General features: G+C 41.1%; 2 protein-coding genes across 6 annotated transcripts in view; both read left to right on the forward strand.

Moving 5' to 3' along the window:
* GATA1 (GATA binding protein 1) overlaps positions 1–2,368 on the forward strand; it is a 31,825-nt gene extending 29,457 nt beyond the window's left edge. For all 3 annotated transcript variants that reach the window (XM_083352791.1, XM_083352789.1, XM_083352790.1), the window contains exon 6: positions 188–2,368. In XM_083352791.1, the coding sequence (XP_083208917.1) occupies positions 188–502 (315 nt within the window). In that variant the 3' untranslated portion in view covers positions 503–2,368. The remainder of the gene's footprint in view (positions 1–187) is intronic.
* A 7,660-nt stretch (positions 2,369–10,028) lies between these two features.
* HDAC6 (histone deacetylase 6) overlaps positions 10,029–22,226 on the forward strand; it is a 42,680-nt gene continuing 30,482 nt past the window's right edge. The window contains exons 1-5 of one of the 3 annotated variants that reach the window (XM_083356211.1): positions 10,029–10,223; positions 10,254–10,290; positions 11,827–11,923; positions 12,093–12,197; positions 14,261–14,349. In XM_083356211.1, coding sequence (XP_083212337.1) covers positions 11,849–11,923; positions 12,093–12,197; positions 14,261–14,349 — 269 coding nt within the window. In that variant the 5' untranslated portion in view covers positions 10,029–10,223; positions 10,254–10,290; positions 11,827–11,848. Of the gene's footprint in view, positions 10,291–10,346; positions 10,627–11,826; positions 11,924–12,092; positions 12,198–14,260; positions 14,350–22,226 lie in introns of those variants that run through there. The other 2 variants (XM_083356210.1, XM_083356209.1) reach the window with 2 other exon arrangements.

Here is a 22,226-nt window from a genome sequence, read left to right on the forward strand (position 1 = left end):
CGCTCACACCATGAACCATTTAGCAGACAAGAGGCATGCCCTTGAATTTATGCCGACAGAATAACATCCTATCATAATGTAATTGTATTATTTTAAATATATTACAATGATGTAATACCTCTCAATAGTATCCCCAGAAGAAATATCCTCTGAGATCCTAATCTCACCTTCATCATTTCTCTTGCAGGTGAATCGCCCCTTGGCAATGCGCAAAGACGGGATCCAAACACGGAACCGCAAGGTCTCCTCCGCCAAATCCAAAAAGCGCAAAGGGAATTCTGGGGAAGCCACAATGCCTGCAAACACACCCTTGGAGATGATGCCCTCTTCCTTCTTGGGGGAAGAAGCTGCTGCCCTCTATCCTCTCAACCCCATGATGCTACCAGGACACCTGCTCCCCTTTGGAGCCAATCCTCATTTTCTAGCATCTCCAGCAAGTTTTTCTCCACAGGCTTCCCCAGCCCCACATGGTTCCCCAGGGGTGGTCTCTGCTCTGGGGTAAACAGCCTTGTAGCCCGTGCACGCACACACACACTTTTATGCAGGGAGACTTTGAGAACCTACGTAGGGAGAAGAGACTCCTAAACAAGGATAGCCTTTTGGCACAGCTCTATTATCACTTTGGGCCCCTTGAAAATGGCCCCTGTGGGTGAGAACTGAGATTTCCCCCCCAGATTATCAGAGCAGACAGAAAGTCGCTGTGGGTAATTCATAGAAATGAGGGAGGAGCTGGTGATAAAGGGGCAAAACTGTTCTGTGAAGGGATCTTTTTGAAGGGCCAGCATGAAATGTGGAAAGCTTCCCCTGGGGAGAAAGTAACTGCTGGTTATACAAAAAAAACAGTGAGGGAAAAGGTTAGGCTCACATTCTGGTTCCCAGGATCAATACCTTTACGTGTGAAAGTTGATCTGTTTGTTCCTTCATCCAGAAAGTCCTCAAAGTTTTGCCATTTTATTATACCCCCTCATCAACTGTTTATGCCAATTAGAATGCAGACTGAAGTAAGGTAATAATGCTCTAATAATCCAACTTGCTACCCCCATCTGTAAATAACTAGCTCCATGACTATTTCGTATCCTATCCACGCTGCAAGACATGCATTGTAACCCAGATGAGTATTTCTGACCCTAGAAACAATCTGTACCTGCTTCTCGTTACAACTAAATATTCCTTGACACATGTCATTTGTGAGAGCACTGTGGGTGTGAGTGGATGTTTTACCCTGACTGCGTGGCTATAGATCTCTCCCAAGAATTTCTCCACCACCAGCTCTGTGATACTTTCCATATGTGACAAATCTTGGTCATTGTAGGAAGACCGTTTTGAAGGAACATTCTCCCAAAGGTTAAATCCTAGTTGTCCTCGCAATTTTAGTTCCAAGGACTCCCTTCTCAAATACACATTTTGTGCATCAGCAGTGCGTTTTGTCCCTTCCTGGTTTGAAATAGGGCTCCACTTTAAAACTGCTTATCCAGCAATAGTTCTGAACCAAGAAATGGACTGGTGATCTTTTTGTGACCTTTTTTTAAAAGGCCCTTCAATAATATGTTTTGAATCTATGAAGAAGGAAACATTTCTTAACAGTTTAAACATAACTAATCTTAATAATACTTCTTATTCTCTTTCTAGCCCATTTCCTACCAATGGGGAAAGTGTGTGCTTTTTTGTGAATAGAAAACTCACTTAGATAAACCAGACCAAAGTTTACTAAGACAGGATTATTTGTAAGAATCCTAATTCCCAACAGTTAGCTGGCAACTATGTGATCCCCTCAAATTCTCCCATAGATTCTTTTTTCTTTCTTTCTTTCTTTCTTTCTTTCTTTCTTTCTTTCTTTCTTTCTTTCTTTCTTTCTTTCTTTCTTCTTTCTTTCTCTTTCTTTCTTTCTTTCCATCCCTCCTTTTCTTTCCTTTTCTTTCTCTTTCTCTTTCCTTTCTTTCTTTCTTCTTTCTTCTTCTTCTTCTATCATCCTTTTCTTATCATACCAGCCTATTCACAAACATATCTGCCCAATCTCATTATATTCTTCCCTTTATGAGTTATTTTTACTGTATTCTCACCTCTGAAGCATTGCAATGAGTAGAGGAAAAGAGAGGACATATCATGTTCTGGCTGAGATACTTACAGGATCTGCCTTTTTTCACTCCAATCTTTTTGCCGGGCTTACATATTTGCTAGGTTTATATATTTCTATGAACTTTCCCCTTCTACAGTATATTAGCAACAGACGGACAAGGTTGAAATGCGTTTTCTGCAGAGGCAACTTCAGCACGGCATGAAGCAAGTTCCCCCAAAGAATGACAGTTTTTGCTTAAGTGTCTTTGAAAATTATTTGTACCATTAAATGTATGTTTTGAATGAAAACTCATAGGGAAATGGGAAGTACTTTTTTCTTTTTCTGTCTTCTCTTTGATGCAAAAGGAATGCTATCCCATGATATTCTCATAGCAGAAAAATGAGCACATGACAATCTCCTTGGGCAAGTTTTATGTGAGATGGTTGAAATGCTAGTTGACACACCCTGATTTGTGGTAGGTGATAGTGTTATTAGCAAGATAAATTGATTTGAGTAGGTGGGAAAACATGCCATGCTGCTTAGTCACTCAGCCTATGGCTCTTAAGGTGAATGATCTTTCCTGAGCACTAAGCACAGAGAGCAAATGCAGAGAAATACTCTCCAGACTGTGCTTGATGGATCTCAGTTGGCATATGGTAGGTCTAAAATAAAAGATAAGAAACCCAGCAATGAATCCAGCAAATACAGCTATTGGAGCAAGGATCAAATCCAGGTATCCTTCCCCATGGAATCCCCCAGGACTCAGGTTTTCCTTTAATTCAGAGGGAGACACAGTTCAAAGTTCAGTGCTATTGAATACAATCATACTTGGAAGTGTGATCCACACTGAAGTTACTAACGTGCATCAGAATACTGATTTCTCCTGCATCTTCTTCCCCCACCCTCTGTTATACATGTAGTCTTTGACTTACGACCATAAGTGAGCCCCATTTTCTGTTGCTAAGCAAGACAGTTAAGTGAGTTTTGTCCCATTTTATGACCTTTTTTGCCACAGTTGTTAAGTGAATTACTACAGTGTTAAGTTAGTAACATAGTTGTTAAATGAATCTGGTTTCCCCATTGACTTTGCTTGTCAGAAGGTCGCAAAAGGTAATCATATGACCCAAGACACTGCAACCATCATAAATATGAATCCGTTGTCAAGAATCTGAATTTTGATCACATGACCATGGAGATGCTACAATTGTCGTAAGTGTGAAAAATGGCCATAAGTCACTTTTTCCAGTGCCATTGTAAGGTCGAGCAGTTAAGGACTACCTGTATTTCACAGACCCACTGTGGGACTGAATGTAAATTCTCAACACAAAAGTAATTTAATTTCCCCCTTAACTAAATGACCTTGAGACTAGGAATGAAATCTGGGAGGTGTTCAGGGACTGAATTTTTCAGTATGTGGATTTGTGCATGAAGTTGCCAGGGTCAAGCCTGATTTAAAGGATACTTTAGTTTTTACACTATGGTACACTGTGGGCACAATTAGTAAAAAGTTCAACTCTATAGCAGAATCTGACCTCATGTGAATTCGCAAAAGCTAAGCAGGGTTCTACCTGGTTAGGGCTTGTATGGGAGGCCTCTCTCCATATGTCTTAAAAAGTGGGGGGGAAATAACAAGAATCTAACTGCTTTGATTTGCTTATACTACATAAAGTTCTCTCAAATAAAAAAGTACTTACCAGAATGCCCAAGTTAATAGCTTAGAAAATAACCTTGTTGTTACTCTTTTCTTAATATTGCTTATTAATCTGTGCTCAGACAGACTTGCTCCTTGGATTGTTTCTGATTTTATTTGCTACTTGAGATGTTTGAGAGACTTCTTCAGGGATTTCCCCCCCCCCCCTAATTTCCTAGTCTAGCTTATATCCTTGCAATTCCTTCTATCCAAGTAACAATCATCCATCCTGCCTAATTTTTTTTTGACAGCTAGGGAGCTGTCACTTAGCTGGGGCAGAGTTGGCTTGCAAGAATAGTTGGGCCATCTCCTTCTACTTTACTTCCTCAAGAAAGCGCCATTTTTAGTGGACTGCGGAGGTGGAAATCCAGCAACTTTACTTGACGGTTGATTCTCATCTTGTGTCAATTGTGAGATGATTTCCTTAATTTATAACTAAAATCTAGGAGAATCCCTCCAAAGTCAGCCCTAGACTCTCTTGAAGCATGGGTGGTGAAGAGTCTTTATCACTCAACATCGCTGCTTCTCCTTTTCCCATGTGCTTCAATAGAGCCATCAAAGGAGGCTGTGGGGATTTTATCTTGCCCATCAAGTCACCGTGAGATCATTGCTTGTTCCCCACGCAATCCTCTCCTTTTGGGATAAAGGGCTGGCAGAGCTACTGGGAACACAGCTTCCAGGATTGCAAAAGGCAGAGGAGGATGTAGCTGGGCAGGCATTCCCCTCCTCCCTCCCACCCATACATAAGCTTCATTCACCCATCCAGCAAAAGTGTTACACTGCCTTACAAAGGCAGATCTAAAAGTTGATTAGCTGGAGAAGCCAAAACATTTTAAAGCGCAAATCCATGATCTCACGTGCTAATCATAATTCGGTCCATTTCTTGTGCCTTGCTTATTTGGCGTCCATATCAGAACTGTGTACTGGTGGTTCTTAAATGAATTTTGTTTTAATGTCGGCTTTTGAAACTCTTTTAAGAATACTTTACTTAACATTGTTTTTAGTTTTCATTTTATATAGCCATTCTGGGTTCCTTCAGAAGAAAGAGCATTAATAATAATATTATGAAAAATAGCAATAATTAGAAAATGATAATGAAGATAATAATAATGATGATGAAAATGATATACTGCCAAAGGCAGCCCTGAATACTTAGATTTTTTGCATTTTTCCCATTCATCATTGTCATATATTTTTTTTCCTGTCATCTCAAGCACTAGGGGTAGGCAACCTCAGCTCTTTTACGACTCATGGACTTCAACTCCCAGAAACCCTGAGTCAGCATAGGAGTTGAAGTCCATGAGTCATAAAAGAGCCGAGGTTGCCTACCCCTGACTAGCTGGTTGACAAAGTGATCAGCAAAATTCATACAGTACTGTATGCAAAGACATGCATTGTTGATATATTGGCTGCAGTTATCATCATCCTAGCAGAGGGCCATGTTTCAGGTAATGCCATCAGCAGCTAAAGCAAGGCTTATGCCTAAGACCATGACCAACAGTAAAAGACATTCCAGATATTCTAACAGATCAGAGACATTACCTGCTTTTTTAATATCTACCCCTGCTAAATCACTATGTCTATTTGATTCTTGCTTTTCCCTTTGGAGAAACTATCACTCCATCCATCCATCCATCCATCCATCCATCCATCTATTATTCATTCTCTTGCTTTCTTGCTCAAGTGAGTGCTCCAGGTTAACATTATTGTAACATTGTTAAATAACCTGGCCTTTGTTCCCCACTTTATCTGTGCAAGCTATGGGCTGTCATTGTAACAATGCTCCTATTTGCAAAGCACTGGAAGAATTCATTCTGAGCTTTATTTTGCCTTCATAAGCCCTCAGAAGGCAGTTTGAAACAGATAATGTGTAATTAATATATAAGTGGTATGTCTTGCCCAACTCTAATATCCAGTTGGGAGTGATTGGAATGACAAATACAGGTAGACCTCAATAACAACTGCCCTGCTTAGTGACTATTCAAAGTTATGAGGCTGCTGGAAAAATAACTATTACCAGTCTTCTCACTTATGGCCATCACAGCATCCCCCAGTCATGATTAACATTTAGGTATTTTGAAAATGGCACCTATTTATGACAGTTTTTATCATCAAAGGTGATTTTCATACACCTCTCTGCCCTCCCAACACAACCCTTTTCCCTCCCCCCCATAATACATGCATAACATATAATATTGATTGGTTACCTGGATTGCAGCCCCCTAAACCTTTCTTGCTTGCTATGCAAAATAGCTAAATGTCACACCACCTTTGGCCCACCTTAGGTCACGGGAATCTTGCAAAGCTTCTAGTTTCCTGTGCCAGCTATGTAGTTTTAACATTTCTTGTAAATGAAGCTCAACATCCTGGCTAAATGGTTAAACTTGTGAAACTGTCTCGCTTCACTGTCCCTGCGGGGAGGGTGGGGTCCCCCCTTGCAGCCCACCCACCCCCCACAGCCCCCTAACATTGCTCAATTGTTAGCAAGCTTGTGCTGCAAAACCCTCAGTGATCAGAAAGGAAAAAAAACTGTTAAAGAAAAGTTTAAGAATAAATGTTTCTCCTCAGAATTTATCTCCCTCACTTCCATGTCCATCACAATCACACCTGGGTCCTATCTCCACATTCTTTCATCTGACCCTTCACAAGGTCTTTCTATAATTTGTCCAAATAATTTGTCCCTAATTATTTGACCATTTGAGCCTGGTCATTTGTATCTCGAGTAAGAATTCTGGCTTAATTTCTTCAGTGACCCATTTGTTTATTTTCTTGGCTATCCTCAGTATTCTCAGGAATTTTTTCCCCAGCCTCATTCACTGTTTTAGAAGGTAGAAAAAATAATCATAATCGGTTAGCTGAAAATTATAATAAAAATATACATGAAAGGTCTTCAGTTAAGGGAAAAACTGCCATTTATAGATACAAGATACTAATTGTATCTTGGATTCTGGAACTATAGCTAATTACAACTGGATAAGAGTCACTGGTATGTTATGGCTTGCAAATTTTATGCTGCATCAATAGAAATATACATATTAGGGGAAGGAATTGTTCTGTTGCATCTAGTAGTTGGATACATCTTAAATGGCCTGTCAAGTTCTGAGAAGGAATGAAAGAAAATGAAAAAAACAGGTGTAGAAGTCAGCAATCTAGATGATCTGGGGCTGGGAGCAAGTCTTTTGAGGAGAGGTTTTGGGGGCATAATTTTAAGCCTTCAGAACAGAAGATATTTATTATTATCATCATGCTTTTTTCTTATACTACTGACGGCAGCATTCTAATGTTCCTTCTAACTCCAGCAGCATCAGTGGAAAATTGATGGTATGGGGAAAAAAAGATGAGATAGCAGCTGCAAAATGAAAGCCTTGCTTTTTTAAAAGAAATGTTTGTGCATGACCTGTGTGGAAAAGGACATAACCTATGTACATTAAACTGGGGCAGGGCTTTGATTGTAGCTGCCATCTTGACTTTTTCCATTAAAATATTGCTAAAAAATTTACATCCCACACTGTTTTATTTCAATAACATAGTGTTTATCCAATGCTCATCCTCTTCCAATTGTATGATTCTATGATATATATCAAACTCCAGTTCTAATTTTATGGAAGATGAGAAGATAAACTGACTTCGCCATTCTTCACTGCAATTTGGCCTTCTCACCTGTTCTCTCAGCCTACGCCCAATTCACAGCTCTACCTTATTTTTAAAACTTGTGAGACCTGCTCAGAATCAGCTGTCACAACCTAGGTCCAATCTTGTCACCTCTCCTCCTTCCAGAACAGGCCATAGCAATCTGTATTAGCTTGTCTGTGTTTATTCACATCAACACTTTTCCAAATGCCAGCATATTATTCTCAAGGAGTAAAGTATTTCACTTCTGCACCATTTGCGGATACTATGAAGGTGAGAAAAAGGAATGACATGGGCTCTCCTTTCCTTGAACAAAGATATAACTTTCTAATGTTAGAAGCAAAATTCTGGGTTTGAATCTAAGCCAGGTCCTCCACAGAACACACAGGGCAAGTTACCTGAAGCAGAGGCTGATATCTGCCTTGGTACTCTCTGAGCTTGCTTGTTTGCTTGCAGGTATTGACAGCATAAAGTGCAGTACAGCTCTATATGCTACAGAATCACAGATTTGAGGTGCTTACGTTTATAGGAAAAGCAAATCCTTTTGCTCCTCCCAGGGGTACAACCTGCCTTCTAGGAATTATTGGGAACTGCAATTAGCTGGATGCCCCAAAACAGGTGTTTTGTTGGTTAGGTATGCTGCTGAAGTTGTGGGTTTTTTCCACTCATTTACTATATCAACTGCTTTCCTGCTTAATTAACATTGTGGTTGGAGGTGGCAGTCAAAAGGAAGAGAGAGAAGAGATCTTTTGTTTATTAATAGGTGTGATAGCTGGTATTTATCTGAATGGATTTGCAACCTTTAGTCAACTTTATCCTCTTTGTGTGTAAAGGGTGTCCATATCCAGAAGGGATGTAGGAGAAGAACAGGCAGAGCTGGGGAGCAGTGTTAAAAATGTCATGTTTATAGTCCTTGGATTGCCACAAGAGATCCAAGTTCACACACACACAAACCCCATGAATTCTGTTGACCTTTATGTAGCACCATTTTAGTGCTGATCATTAATTGACCAGATTCCTGCATAAAGGCTTCAATAAATTATTATGCTGCAACCAATACGAATTGATTCTGTGTGTCTGAATGGGATTTTTAATGGTTTTGAGATGTCTGCCAAATTCTTATTAGTTTCATCCAAGTGTCAAACTTGACCAAAAGGCTCAAATCATTTTTTTTGTTTTGTGGCCTGGGATTTCCTGGGGCCACGCATGGCCAAGATTGGTGTGTGATCTGGCTAGAAGGCGTCATGGAAGTTTTACCTTCTAACAGTACAATTTCATAACTTCTAATACTAATTTAAGTTAGAAGAATACCCCAATGTTGTAAGCTGGCAGGAGAGGCTCAGCCAATGTTCCAGAAGTCTTGGGGCTCTGTACAAACCAACCCATCTATACAGCCCATGTTTCATTGGTTCTTGTCTAATTCATCTGGGTTTTTTGTCTATTAACACTTATACTATAATAAAAGTAATGTAAACAGGAATTGGGCTAAATTATTTTAATGTTTTATGTTTTATTGGGCAAATAATCAAGGGAGGTGAATGGGAGTGTCTAATCATTGAAGCCTCAGTCTAGCTGAGTGGAAAGGGTGGATAATTACAGTATAGGAAACATATAAGAGAGTATCTGTAGCTCAGAGTTGAACTGCAGAGTCCTTGGTACTCAACTAGGTAAAATCTTCAGTGCGACCGAGTATGGCGTTGGTTGCCTGTTTATACTTAATAGCTCGCCCTGCAGCAAAGGGATGCTCAATGATCGCATTCCACCTCCAGTCACAACTTTCCTATTCAACAACTTCCTAGGGCAGTTTCTAAAGTCACAACCTGAGCACATGTTCAGAGCATCCAAAGCGTGTGTCCACGGCCCAAAATTAGGCAGCCAGACTGAACCATCTTGAAGGCTGTTACAAATATGGCACGGCTTCTCAATTAAACCCTAAATCAGGGGTCTTCAAACTTGGCCCTTTTATGACTTGTGGACTTCAACTCCCAGAATTCCTCAGCCAGACATCCTCGCTGAGGAATTCTGGGAGTTGAAGTCCACAAGTCATAAAAGGGCCAAGTTTGAGGACCCCCTGCGGCCTAAATCAAAGTTTGAGGACCCCCTGCGGCCTAAATCATAATAGAGCCGGAGTGGAGGAAGAGCGACACACATGGACAGGGGTAGGCAACCTCGGCTCTTTTATGACTCGTGGACTTCAACTCCCAGAATTCCTGAGCCAGCATAGCTGGCTCAGGAATTCTGGGAGTTGAAGTCCACGAGTCATAAAAGAGCCGAGGTTGCCTACCCCTGCACATGGAGAACAACAAAGAAAAGGGACGCCGATGCAGAAGCCTCTACGCCACCCCCTCCTCAACCCGTTCTCCACCCCTGCCCCGAAAGGCAAGTGGACTCGCCCAAGCCCCTCCTGCGATCTTCACCGACCAACCGCTCTCTAAACGGCCCCGCCCAATTGTTCGCGCCAGTTGGTTCGACCCACCCCCGAACGGGATGGTCTCGCCCAGTTTCTGCCGAGGGCGGCGAATGGTTTCCCTCGCGGAGGGGGAGCGGCGCCGCGAGGTGACAGCATCAGGCGGCGCCCTGGGAGAGAGAGAGAGAGAGAGAGAGAGAGAGAGAGACCGACCGGGCTCAGGACGTAGGAAGGGCGTGGCCTTAGCGCCAGGTGAGGTGGAGAGGCGCTCTGGCCGGCCGTTCGGGGCGTGCAAAGGAGATCCCGCCCCCTTCCAGCCCTGCCATCCTTCAAACCTCCCCTTTTTTTGGGCTGACGATCCGATATTGCTGCCTTCACTCAAGATCCTGGTTGCCTTTGGCTCCGGCTAGCTCGTCTTGAGCAGGTCGCCCCCAGCCCGTAGCAGAGGGGCAGCGGGGAACCGCGTCCTGAGCCGCCGTCACTTCATCTGGACTGGACCCTTCAAGGGTGGGGAAGTGGCTCTTCTAGTTGCAGGGTGGGTGGGTGGGTGAATGAGAGGGTAGTCACCTTGGCAACGCGGACAGGCGAGGGTGGGTGTGTGTCCGGTTGAAATGCAGCATCACCGTATGGATGCAGCATCACTAGAGGGAAGGCGTTCATTCTTTGTCCTGTCTTCTGCTAACAAGATCCGGTGATCAGAAGGGTCAAAGAAGGTGTTGTGAGCAGAGGGGTGTGTGTGTGTGTGCGCGCGTGCAAAGAGACACACCTCAGATCTGCACCTGGCAGTGTTCCCAGGTTTGTTCCGAAGTAAATCCCACTAAGATCAACCAGCTTGACCCTCAGGTAAGCCTGTGGAATTGCTGATGGTTGGAGAAAGATTCTGTCAAAAACGAAGCTGATGGCTCCGATGCAAAATAGCAATGCTGTCAGTGAGGAAAATGTTTCAGAGAAAGAACAGATGTTCAGCTGATGCCAATGGGAGAAAGACCCATTGTTTGGTTCTGATCATAGGCGGATGTTTGGGTAGAAATAGGACAATTTCTGTCCCTGTTATTTTAATCAGATCTGAACCCCTTTCTGCTGTTGTTCCATTTGCGTAAAAGGTAAACTGTAGCTCTAATTTTGTTTACTTTGAGATTTATAAAACAATGTATTGTCCTATTTGTTTCCACAGGTATGGATTTGGGGCAGTTTGCATTTTAACTGATAATCCTACACTTAGGAGAGGAGTTGTGTATTGTTGGGTTCACTGATCATAATTTTATTTATTATTGAATACATCACAGCAGCTGTTTTGCACAGATAACAATAAGCCGTAGACAATGGTTTATAAACCACAGTGGCTGCAGTCATCCAGTATGCTAAGCTTAAAATGAATGAATTGTGTTATGGCTTAGCACAAAGAGTGAATCCCCCATTATTAATTTAATACATTTATATCCCATTAAATCAAACAAAACTCTTGAAACTTTATATGACACATACAGAAACTATCAGAAATATCTCCAGTGAATCTATACTATAAATACCTAAAATCAAATAAAACAACAAAAATAGATATGATTGGAAAAGTGTACACTGCCATGTTAAGCCACATATAAACAGTTAGGCTTAAGTTGTAAATACTCTGCAAATGAGTCAGTTTTTTGTTTGTTTTCATTTTTTTGAAATGAAATTAAGGAGAGGACTCATTTAATTCCCATTGCAAGGCTGTTCCTGAGAACAAGCGTTGCTAGTGAAAAGCAGCATTGTTTAGTTTTAGCAGCTCTTTCTTACTGGAAGCAAGAAACTACATCCTTGATGACATTATTTCTTAGAAATGTCAACTGGAAACTCCAACCATGGAGATAACTAGATACCGATAAGGGTTGTATAGGTCAAGAGAAATCACTCAGTGACAACTAAGATTTTCTCTTAAGCAACTGCTTTCTTGGTGATTATTTCAGAGAACAAGATATTATTTAGATATAGGGTGACTTCAGAATTGAATGTTCTTGAAAGTTATGGAACTTTCTCTAATGTGTGTTTGGTTTTCTTTCATAGGATTGAAGGAGGCAGTATCTCAATGGCTTCTGATTTGGGAAATGCCTCAGTATTGGATCCCATATCTGTGCCTGCTTTGGACATTCAAGCTCCATTGGTAAAGTAAACCTGTTGTTGTGATGGGAGACTGTGGGAGTCAATAGTTCACCTGGATTATGGTTAGCTGAGCAAGGCAGTTGCCCTTTCTGTCCCATGGGAGAGAAGAGAGCCTGGCTACTTCTGTTGCAGGGAGGGGTATCAAAATAATGTCCTCTTGGTTTCCCTAGAAAAAGGCTAACAAGAAGGGGGGGCTTCCAGAGGCCAAGCGGAAAGGACGGGCAAAAAAGATGAACAAAGATGCTGAAGATCTACTTTTGGACCTGCAGCGATTGGTAGGTAGTTCCCTTCAATTCCCAAGCTCTGGGCTGAAAAAGCAGCTATGGATTCTTCATTCACTCTTGGGAGAGAACTGGAAGATGCAAGTCTTGCAGTGATGGTAGAAATAAGGTTATCATGAGTGGCACCTTTAAATAGTTCAGGGTCTTTTGTAACTGTGTTGCTGAGAGAGATGAAAATACCACTTAAATTTTGTCAAGATGAATGGCCAGAACTTAAAAGAACCTAAGACTATTCCTGATCCTGAAAAAAAGATGTGTTTTTGTTACTATAAACATTAGAGGAAGCCACATGATTTTGCTCCTGATGATGTGTAGATGTGTTTTCTTTTTATGGTCCTTTAGCAATGAGAGGGATTCTTCTTTAGGATCCCAGCCAGTTTTCTGCTTTTCTGCTGATTTGCTTTTCCCTCACCTAAATTTTCTGGTACGCGGTGGCTCAGTGGGTTAGGACGCTGAACTTGTCGATCGGAAGGTCGGCAGTCTGGCGGGTCAAATCCCGAGTGCCGCGTAGCAGAGTGAGCGCCTGTTACTCGTCCCAGCTTCTGCCCACCTAGCAGTTCGAAAGCACGTAAAAATGCAAGTAGAAAAATAGGGACCACTACGGTGGGAAGGTAACAGCGTTCCGTGCGCCTTTGGCGTCTAGTCATGCCGGCCACATGACCACGGAGACGTCCTTGGACAAGCGCTGGCTCTTCGGCTATGAAACGGAGATGAGCACCGGCCCCTAGAGTCGGAAACGACTAGCACGCATGTGCGGGGGAACCTTTACCTTTTTACCTAAATTTTCTGGTCCTTCTCAACTGACAGTCTGTATTCATTTACTCAATTCTCTCAATTTACTCATAATATATTTTCTTAAAATAATTTAACAGTGGTGTTAAACTAGTTAGTGGTATATATAATGCCTAACGCAAGCACCCATACACTAAAATGGAATAAGGAAAGTAATTCATTTTAAGAAACTCTCATATGAATGCTTTCTTTGAGCTGTCCTCAAGTCTGCTGATAAATCTATCTTGAGATTCTGTCATTGGCAGTTTTATAAATGTAAATAATATGATGAACCATAATATTAAACACCATGGTCATTGATAAAATCACTATTAGTCAATTGCAAAATGCAGCTTTACTTGGAACAGCTTACAGCCTGTGAGGATACCTTTAACGCCATCAAACAAGAACATCTCCCTATCCCAGATAAAAATGCAAACTCCAGTCTAAACATCTGGCAGACCATGACAAACTACAATAATACTATTGATTAACATTACTTAATTACATTAATTTATAAGAACTGGAGAAAAATCACACAATATAAAGACCTGCAAAAAAAGAAATAAGAACTAGGATGGCAATAGAAAGCAAAAATAGTACCAATAATAATAGGTAGCTTGCGTGCAATTCCAAAACTCCTGCAGCACCACTTGAACACCTTGGCCATTGACAAAATCAACATCAGTCAATTGCAAAGGCAGGTTTACTTGGAATAGCTTCATCCTGCAATGATACCTTTAACCCCATGAAGCAATAACATCTGCCTATCTCATGTCTCAATAGGTGGATAAAAATGCCAAATCCAGTCTAAACATCTGGCCGACTGTGCAACCATCCATAATAATAATTTATCCTCTTATATACATATATTGTCATTTTGCACGTACTCTTCTCCCTGAATATTTAATTTAAACTATTGCGAACGAAGGCAAATATACACGTTTCAGGATAGTGTTGCAAGATCCAATCTGGGTCAATCCCTGGGACCAAAGTTTACTCTTCTGAGCTTTCAGACTCGTGTGGATGCCCATCCTCAAGGAACGTCTCTCTACCAGAATGTGTAAACTCTTAAACTATTGCAGTCATCTAGCATTTAGTCCAACATATTTGGAGAGCATCAGGTTAGGAAGAGTAATAGAGGAGATTATATCATATCTACGGTAATTTTGTTCCTGTGAGCAAGAATGAGAGGGAGAGAGTAATAAGGTATGTCCCTATTGGGGAGGGTTAGGATTAGAAAGTTTTTCCTGCATGCCACTTTCATGTTGTTTTTTCTTAAATAGGATCTTACTTCAGAATGTGCTGCTCCCTTAGGAACTGGACTGATTTGGGATAATCGAATGACAGAATTTTGCTGCCCGTGGGATGAAAGGTATCTAGGTTGAAAGGACGGGGTTTTGAGCATTAGTGTAACAGTTGAGATGTATTGTTTTAATTTGTAGGTCACTTAACTTTCAGGATTTTTTTTCCAGTCTCTTAATCTCAGTTTTGCATGCTCTTAATCCTAAAAGACTTTATCTGACTTTTATTTCTACTCTCTTATAATAAATCATTCGTTGTATATTTTTTATACTTTTTCACCCAGTGAGAGTTTCTTAAGAATGGTGGATATTGGTCCTTGGTGTGGGGTAGATGAAAATCTCAACAGTATCCCAGGGATTAAAAGTAAAACAAAATACTGGTATAACAAATAATATTTTCACAAAGAACCTTCTTGAAGTTCAACTGGCTTGCTTTTAAACAAATATTAGTAGACAAATTATATTATATATTATATTATATTTATTAAACTTATATACCGCCCTTCTCCTGTAGGACCCAGGGCGGTTCACAAGGCAATTAAAACAACATTACAATACAAAAATTAATAGCAATTAAAATAGATTAAATTTTCCTTAATTAAAATCTAAAACCCCTATAACTCTGATTAAAAACCCAATTACAATAAGTTAAAAAATTAAAAAAATAATAATGGAGGATTGGTAGCTCAACCAGGAACTACACAGGATGGCCATATTCAGAAACAGCTTTAGAATCCCAAATGCTGAAAAGTTAGGTGAAATGAATGAATTACTGAATGAAATGAAAAGGATTTTTCCTTTCTATTTTGCTTCAGAATTTCCTCCAGACAGGTGGCCAGTGAGTGCTAGAAACAAGCTTCATCAGCACTCAGTTTAACAGAACTTTCTTAATCAGTACAGTTAGGATGAAAGTGAACATGACACTGATTTGCTGGTGATTTTCATAAATTCTTCTAAGGTCCAAATGCATACTTTCCGTAAAGTAGAACCTCATTTCAGTAATCATGGATTTGGAGTTTTTGTTTTGTTTTTGATCAATTGTAATTGCTCAGGATGTTTTTAAACACAAGAAAATGCATTGGCTGTGTGAATAAAACTGTCACTTAGTGGTGAAGTGCCAAGTCATCTTCCTGCTTCAGGCAAGCTAGGGAGGGCCAGGCACCTGATGCTTTCTATAAGTTTCAGATTTCCTGTCCCATCTGCCTCAGCCAGCATGATCAATGGATCTATAGTCCAAAATAAGAGTATCAAGTTGTCTTACTTGATGTAGATTTTTATCTGAACCTGATATATCATATGTAAACTTTATCAAATCCATCAGTCACGGACCAAATATTTTGTCCTCGTTTTAATTATTGCCTCAGTTTCTCTGAATCGTACATTTAGTCCTAGTTTTTCTGTTCTGTTTTTTCAGAAATCCTAACATAATTTGTAGTACATGTAGACATGCCTTAAAAACTCACTCTGCAGAGTCAGCCTCATTTCTATCTTTGCTTTTCAAATCACAGTACTTACTCTCAACTTCTGCTGAGTTGTTGCAGGTAACCCATGCTATGCATGCCAATATAAAAAAATGTGTGTAACAATAAGTGGCCAATACATTGTGAGATTCCGAAATCTCACTCAAAGCCTTGTAACACATTGATGTTTTCACCAAAATTCTTGTAGAATATTCAGTAGGAAAATCAAAGTGCCATGAGATTTAGCAACTTGAAAACATTTTTAAGTGAAAGTTCGTCCTCCGAGCTTATGGGTTGGTTTCTGAACATTTCGTTGCCAGGCTAGGTAACATCTTAGCTTTGAAAAAGGGGGGGGGGGTTGCGGAAAGAATTCCAAGTTGTCCCACCTTGACTGTTTTTAGTATAAGAGGGAAAGAGAGGGAAACTGTTAGGATATCAAGATTCTATTATAATATCCTGTAACAGCAAAGTAACGTTTCAGTAATTTTATGGCATCTAAATCTTGACCTATGTGGATTTCGACACAGGAACCAAAGCAAATACAAAAGGTCACTGCAGTGTTTATTAAACAGTATGTTTTGGTGGGATTCCCTCTAAAGAATATTGAGAAAGATGCCAGCCGGCAAAGGGACCCACATATTTATAGATCTCAGAAAGAAGGGAGAAATTAATGCATAACCAACAGTTAAGATAATCATGCATATTCGTAGTTAATGGATTGCAGTTTACTTCCTGTGCCTGTTTACCTTCAAGAAAGCAAAGAGGAGGAACAAAGCAATAAAACAAGAAGAGAGAGGTATAAAGCAATGAAACCAGAGGATAGCATCTCCCGTAGATCAAGATGAGGCAGTTTGGGAAAGCCAGATAACCAAATTTCCTGTAATTTCCTGTAAACCGCCCTGAGTCCTCAGGGAATAGGGCGGTATATAAATATAACTAAATAAATAAATAAATAAATAAATAAATAAAAGGGGAAAAAAAATCTCCCATTGGTACTTTGAGGACAAATCAATGAGAATTGTTTGAATAAAGATAACAGGCTGTGGTTCAAAACCAAAATCATTATATCTCTATTTATCAACTTGATTTAACTCATTCCATTGATCTAAAAACTGATTTTCCCCCACACTTGGTTTACCTCAAAGGCTGACACCAGCATGGTGTTTGTAACTATAGTACCTTGTACTGAATGGAGCATTATTTTATTTCATTTGCTTTGGGGGGGGAAACACCCAATAACAATGGTGAAAAGAGGTTGCAGAGGATGGAGAATTTCTCCCTCAAGGACCTTTTTATAAAGGGGAGATTCCTTCCATTTAGAGCATGGAGATACTTTCTCTAATCATTGGAATTGGGTGGGGGGTGGGGCTTCCCTTGCCAAAACCAATATATCATTTATTCTTGTGTTGCTGAACTGATTTTGTGATTGCCTGGAGCAGACATGTCAAACACAAGGCCCGGGGGCCGGATCCGGCCCGCAGAGTGGTTTCATGTGGCCCGCGAAGCCATCCTGGAAACAGTGAGGGAATGGCCCCCACTGCCTTGGCCCTGGCCCTGAGACCCTCCTCCTGCCAGAGACCCTCAGATCTGTCCCACTCCTGCCCAGGCCCCCATAGGCACCCTTGATGCGAATGATGTAGAGCTGGCCACGCCCACCCAGTAGGCCATACGCACTGTAGCCACGCCCACCCAGCCCCCTGAGGGCAACCGCAATGCTGATGCGGCCCTCAATGAAATTGAGTTTGACACCCCTGGCCTGGAGTATCTTTTTAGATACTAAAAAGTGCCTGCAAACTTCCAGAGCTGGTGATTTCTACCATACGTTGCTTACTTGAAATACCCATGGAAGCAGTGGAACTTCCTTCTAAATAGATAATGAAAGGATATGGATAGGAGATAGATTTCTCAAAATCGGAGAGTTGGATTAGGATGATTAATGAATCCTTTGAAGTGCTGCAAATGATTGTAGATTTCCACCCTCCAGCCCAATATTCTGTCTCGGAAACACCCATTGTATACCTGACCAAAATATTGTACAGGTAGTCCTTGGCTTATTTCAATTCATTGAGCAACTGTTCAAAGTTATGATGGCATTGGAAAAAAATGAATGTACAACCAATCCTTGGAAGTTCCAGATATTGCAGCATCCCCACAGTCATGTGATTGCAATCTTGGGGGCTTAGGTGTCTCATTTGCAGTTAGGGAACTGCAGTCATATTATCGCCATTTGCAACCTTCCCTGCTGGCTTTCCACAAAGTAAGTGGGAACGCCGGCACGGAAAGTGAGATGTTACTCAGGTAAGTCACTCCCACCTTTTCTCCCACCTGCACCAATCCCCCGCGGTCCTGCCCAACCCATGCACAGCCTTTGCCAGCTGTACCAGGCCATCCCATAGCTTCCCCCACCCCCCTGCAGAACTCTCTTGCTGTTTACCTGGGTCTTCTGTCCCTTCCCACTTAATGACCTGCATATCTTGGGGGAGTACAGCACATCTTAGACTTTGAGACTGCGTTCCTAAGTGATGACGATCGTGTTCCCATTTGTTTGCCGTCGTAACCCAAGGCTTACCAATATGTGAATGCACTTCCAGGAAGCTTGTTTTCAGCTTTGATTGCGTCTGGGTTCACTCATTTTGTGGCACTCTGGATTTTGCAAGAAAATAAGATGGAAGAAAGGTTCTCGTGTAAAATAATAGGGCAGGAAATGTGAGGATGTAATAGTCCATGTCCCTGCTGGACTGCTTTTCCCTTTTGTAATCAACTGAAAGTATTAAAAGTCTGAAGTGGATATGTTTCATCATTCCAAACCATTAATTTTTTTTCCTGGCAGAGGGAGGAAGAGTAACCTTGGTTTGGATGTGGGTAAATATATAATTCTGTTCTTATTTCCCTTTGTGCTGCCTGTAACTCTGTGGTGTGTGTGTGTGTTTATTCCACCCACTTGGCTCACTTTTCTGTGTAATCTCAACATGATTCCCTGGATATGATGACCATGATCCTTTTATTTCTTCCTTGATTCCTCATCGGATTCTTCATCTCCAGTCCTAAATAGCAGTCCTGTACCCTTGATCCTTGTTCATTGTGAAGTTTCCATCTTAAAATAACGTCCTTCTTCGTTAAATGCAATCGTTCTTAAACTTTGGGCAAGAAATGCCATTGGGTAATGCTGACTGGAGTCCTAATGCCTGTTAGTACGTGAAAGGAAGAACACAAGCAAATTCACTTCATATTAAGCTCAAAATTGGATCTTACCCATTTTCATTTAGAACATAAGTTAGATACTTAAGTAGACTCAGAGTGTAACTTTCCTGTCTTGATTTTTGTACAATATCCTTACCCATTTTGCCCTTTCTAATTTCATAGTATTACGGGAAACGTGTGAAGCAGAAGAGACTCACTCTAGATGGCAACAAAAAGATGGATCAATCACAATAAGCTGCATATTTGAATGATTATGTGCAGCTTATAACCAATTACATTGAGAACATCCATACATTTAATATAGATTGATGTAATGGTCTGGGGCAGGGGTAGGCAACCTCGGCTCTTTTATGACTCATGGACTTCAACTCCCAGAATTCCTGAGTCAGCATAGCATAGCTGACTCAGGAATTCTGGGAGTTGAAGTCCATGAGTCATAAAAGAGCCGAGGTTGCCTACCCCTGGTCTGGGGGAATATCCTCGAAAGACAGGAGAAGGAAGAACTGAAGCCGGGGACAGGTCAGATAAGAGACATCCCAGCCCACAGAAGAAATGGGGATGTAAGTGTCTCAGAAGAGACTCTCCTTAGTTTTTTCGAGTCTAAAGGTGAGGGGAGAGAAATGTGCTTTCATGCTTGCAAGATTTTTGACAATAAAGATGGAGTTAGTACTAATGGCATTGGCTTCCTATCTGGACTGTCTTGAAGGGCTGACATTTAAAAGAGCCTTGGTGGAGCAGTGGGCTAATGCCTCAAGTAACACCAGCTACCTGCAATTAGTGCAGGTTCGAATCCCACCAGGCTCAAGGTTGACTCAGCCTTCCATCCTTCCGAGGTAGGTAAAATCAGGACCCAGATTGTTGGGGGCAATTAAGCTGACTTTGTAATAATGCCGCTTGGGGCCCCCGAAAGCCCTAATAAGCAGGCATATACATAGAATGAAGGCTACTGCTAAGCTTGTAAGCTGCCCTGAGTCTTCGGAGAAGGGCGGGATATAAATGGGATTTAAAAAAATGTTAAAATATTTACCGCTATCTTCCATTAAAAGCCAGCTCCCAAATGCCTGCAGAAGATGATGTCTTCAACCTGTTTCCTAATAGGGTGAGGACTAGTTTGAGCTCAGGGGGTAAGCAAAAGTCAGGGGCTGCCATTGAAAATGCCCCTCATAGGTCCCCACTTGCTGGCGCTCTCTAGGAGTGGGCACCTATAGAATCTTTTCCTTGGTAGATTCTACCTGAGAAGAATGGGTTGTGAAGGCATTAAAAAAGCATAGAGGTTAACCTGTGAAAGTGGTGTCTACTCCATTCTGATAATATTAGAGCCATTTTGCAAAAATCAACAAAGCAAAGGGACTAGATTAAAAAAAAATTAATATACTATTACAACTTTTATTTTGTCCTTTGCAAGTGTGAGTAGGCCCAAAGTATAAGTAATGAAAAGAATTTCCCTGCTTCTAGAAAATGGCTGTCTTCAGTGGAATAGGAAAAGAGTTAATAACCTTTTAAAAATAGCTCTTTTCTATATATAGGTGTTCTAAATTTGTGAGAACACTGCATCAGCACTTCCGTATTTGCAATAACTGTTGACTCTTCATTTCCAGTCTGTACAGCTCTAAATCACTTTCCTCATAATACCAGTGAATTTGTGGTCTACATTTACAAGCCCTATAACATGGCTTTTCAAACTCTCCCCAGATGTATTGGACAACTTCCATCATTTCCCACTCAGCTATCACCACATAGAGAGGGGGATGATGAGAGTCAAAATATTTGTAGAGCATCAGCTTAGGAAGAACTGACTTTGATAAGGTCTAGAAATATTTCTAAAAAGTCTACTTTGGGGCATACAAGAGAAGACTCGTCCTTATGTTTCTGATTTCAGCACAAAGATGTTTATCTTAGTCAACTGTGGAGATAGCTAACATTCATATTTAGCTGTTCTGATTTTAAAGTAATATTTTTCTTTTTCTCTTGACACAAATGTTACCAGACAAGCATTCTGCATTGCCTCATCTTCTATGTTCTGGGTGATGTGGTCGGAGGTTGAGAACTATCTAGCTTTCCTTTGCTTTAGTATGCTTCAAGTTTGACCAGTGCTTCATGACGCACCAACACAGGCTAGTGTTCTTCTGGAAGAGCAACAGATTTTTTTTTTTACACACACACACACACACACTGGTCTTTTGAAAGGCCAGCAAACCTGTTTTAAAACAATAGAGCTAATGTGTTCTGCATGCAAGGTTGATTTTAATCAGAGAAGTGAGCATGGCTACCAGCTGTGTGTCTGATTCCGAGCCAAATTACAGGTTTCTCATTGCTTCTGCTGACAAAAACTTTTGTTTGGCCCATACTTCCTATTGCTTTTTTTTTAACTTTGGATGGGAGGTACCAGTTATCTACTACTCCAAGTGACATTGTGTGAATTTGTAAGATGCTTCTCAGTTTGCAACTATTTGCTGTCAGGATTGCCAGCACTTAGCTGAGGGGGGACATTTGGGAAGTAGCATGAAATTAACAAGAATTCTGTCGGTTTCTCTTTTTAGGTGAGTCAGAAGGAAGGTGCTTCCATAGGCCTCTTTCAGCTCCTCTGTTATACGTAGGACCTCTCACCCAATCTATGTCTGAACTTAGATCTACTGGTTTTCTGGAAGACTGACAGAAATACGTTAAAAAACAGGCTGATTAACAGGTTTAGAAAAGGAGCATGGGCCTGGCATGAAGTAGACGAGAGCTCTCTGAAAGGTGTTTTTACGAGTTCCCTCTCTTCTTCCACTTCACATCCTTCTTTCATGCCACAAGGCTAACTTTGGGCATATGTTAAGACCAGCAGGCCATATTAATCGTCAGCCTGAGTGACAGCTTATTGAGGTGGGCATATTGAGTGACAGGCATTGGGGAGTTGGACTTTGTGAAAGTTGGTTATAACCTCTGTCCCAGGCTCCATACTCATTTCGAAGACTGGTGGTGTTTCTTCCTACCAGCGGGTGGTACTGGGTGAGCTAGAGGAAACACGGCTAGGAAATCCATCAATCACTGCCCTTAAATTCTCCTGCAATAAAATTCTGAGGGCAGGACTACTCACCAGTCTTATTACTGAGGCAGATTACTGCTTGGCAGTCGGCACAGCCCAAATTTATTTATTTATTTATTTAATTGGATTTGTATACCGCCCTTTCCCGAAGGGAAATTATGCTGACTTACTTTTCTGTCCACTCGGATTGGAAGGATGCACATAAAAACTGCCACTGTATATAGCCCATAGAGAATCGTTGGCTAAACATGAGGTTGCT

The sequence above is a fragment of the Vipera ursinii genome, assembly GCF_947247035.1.
Source record: "Vipera ursinii genome assembly, chromosome: 2".
Classification (NCBI taxonomy): domain Eukaryota; kingdom Metazoa; phylum Chordata; class Lepidosauria; order Squamata; family Viperidae; genus Vipera; species Vipera ursinii.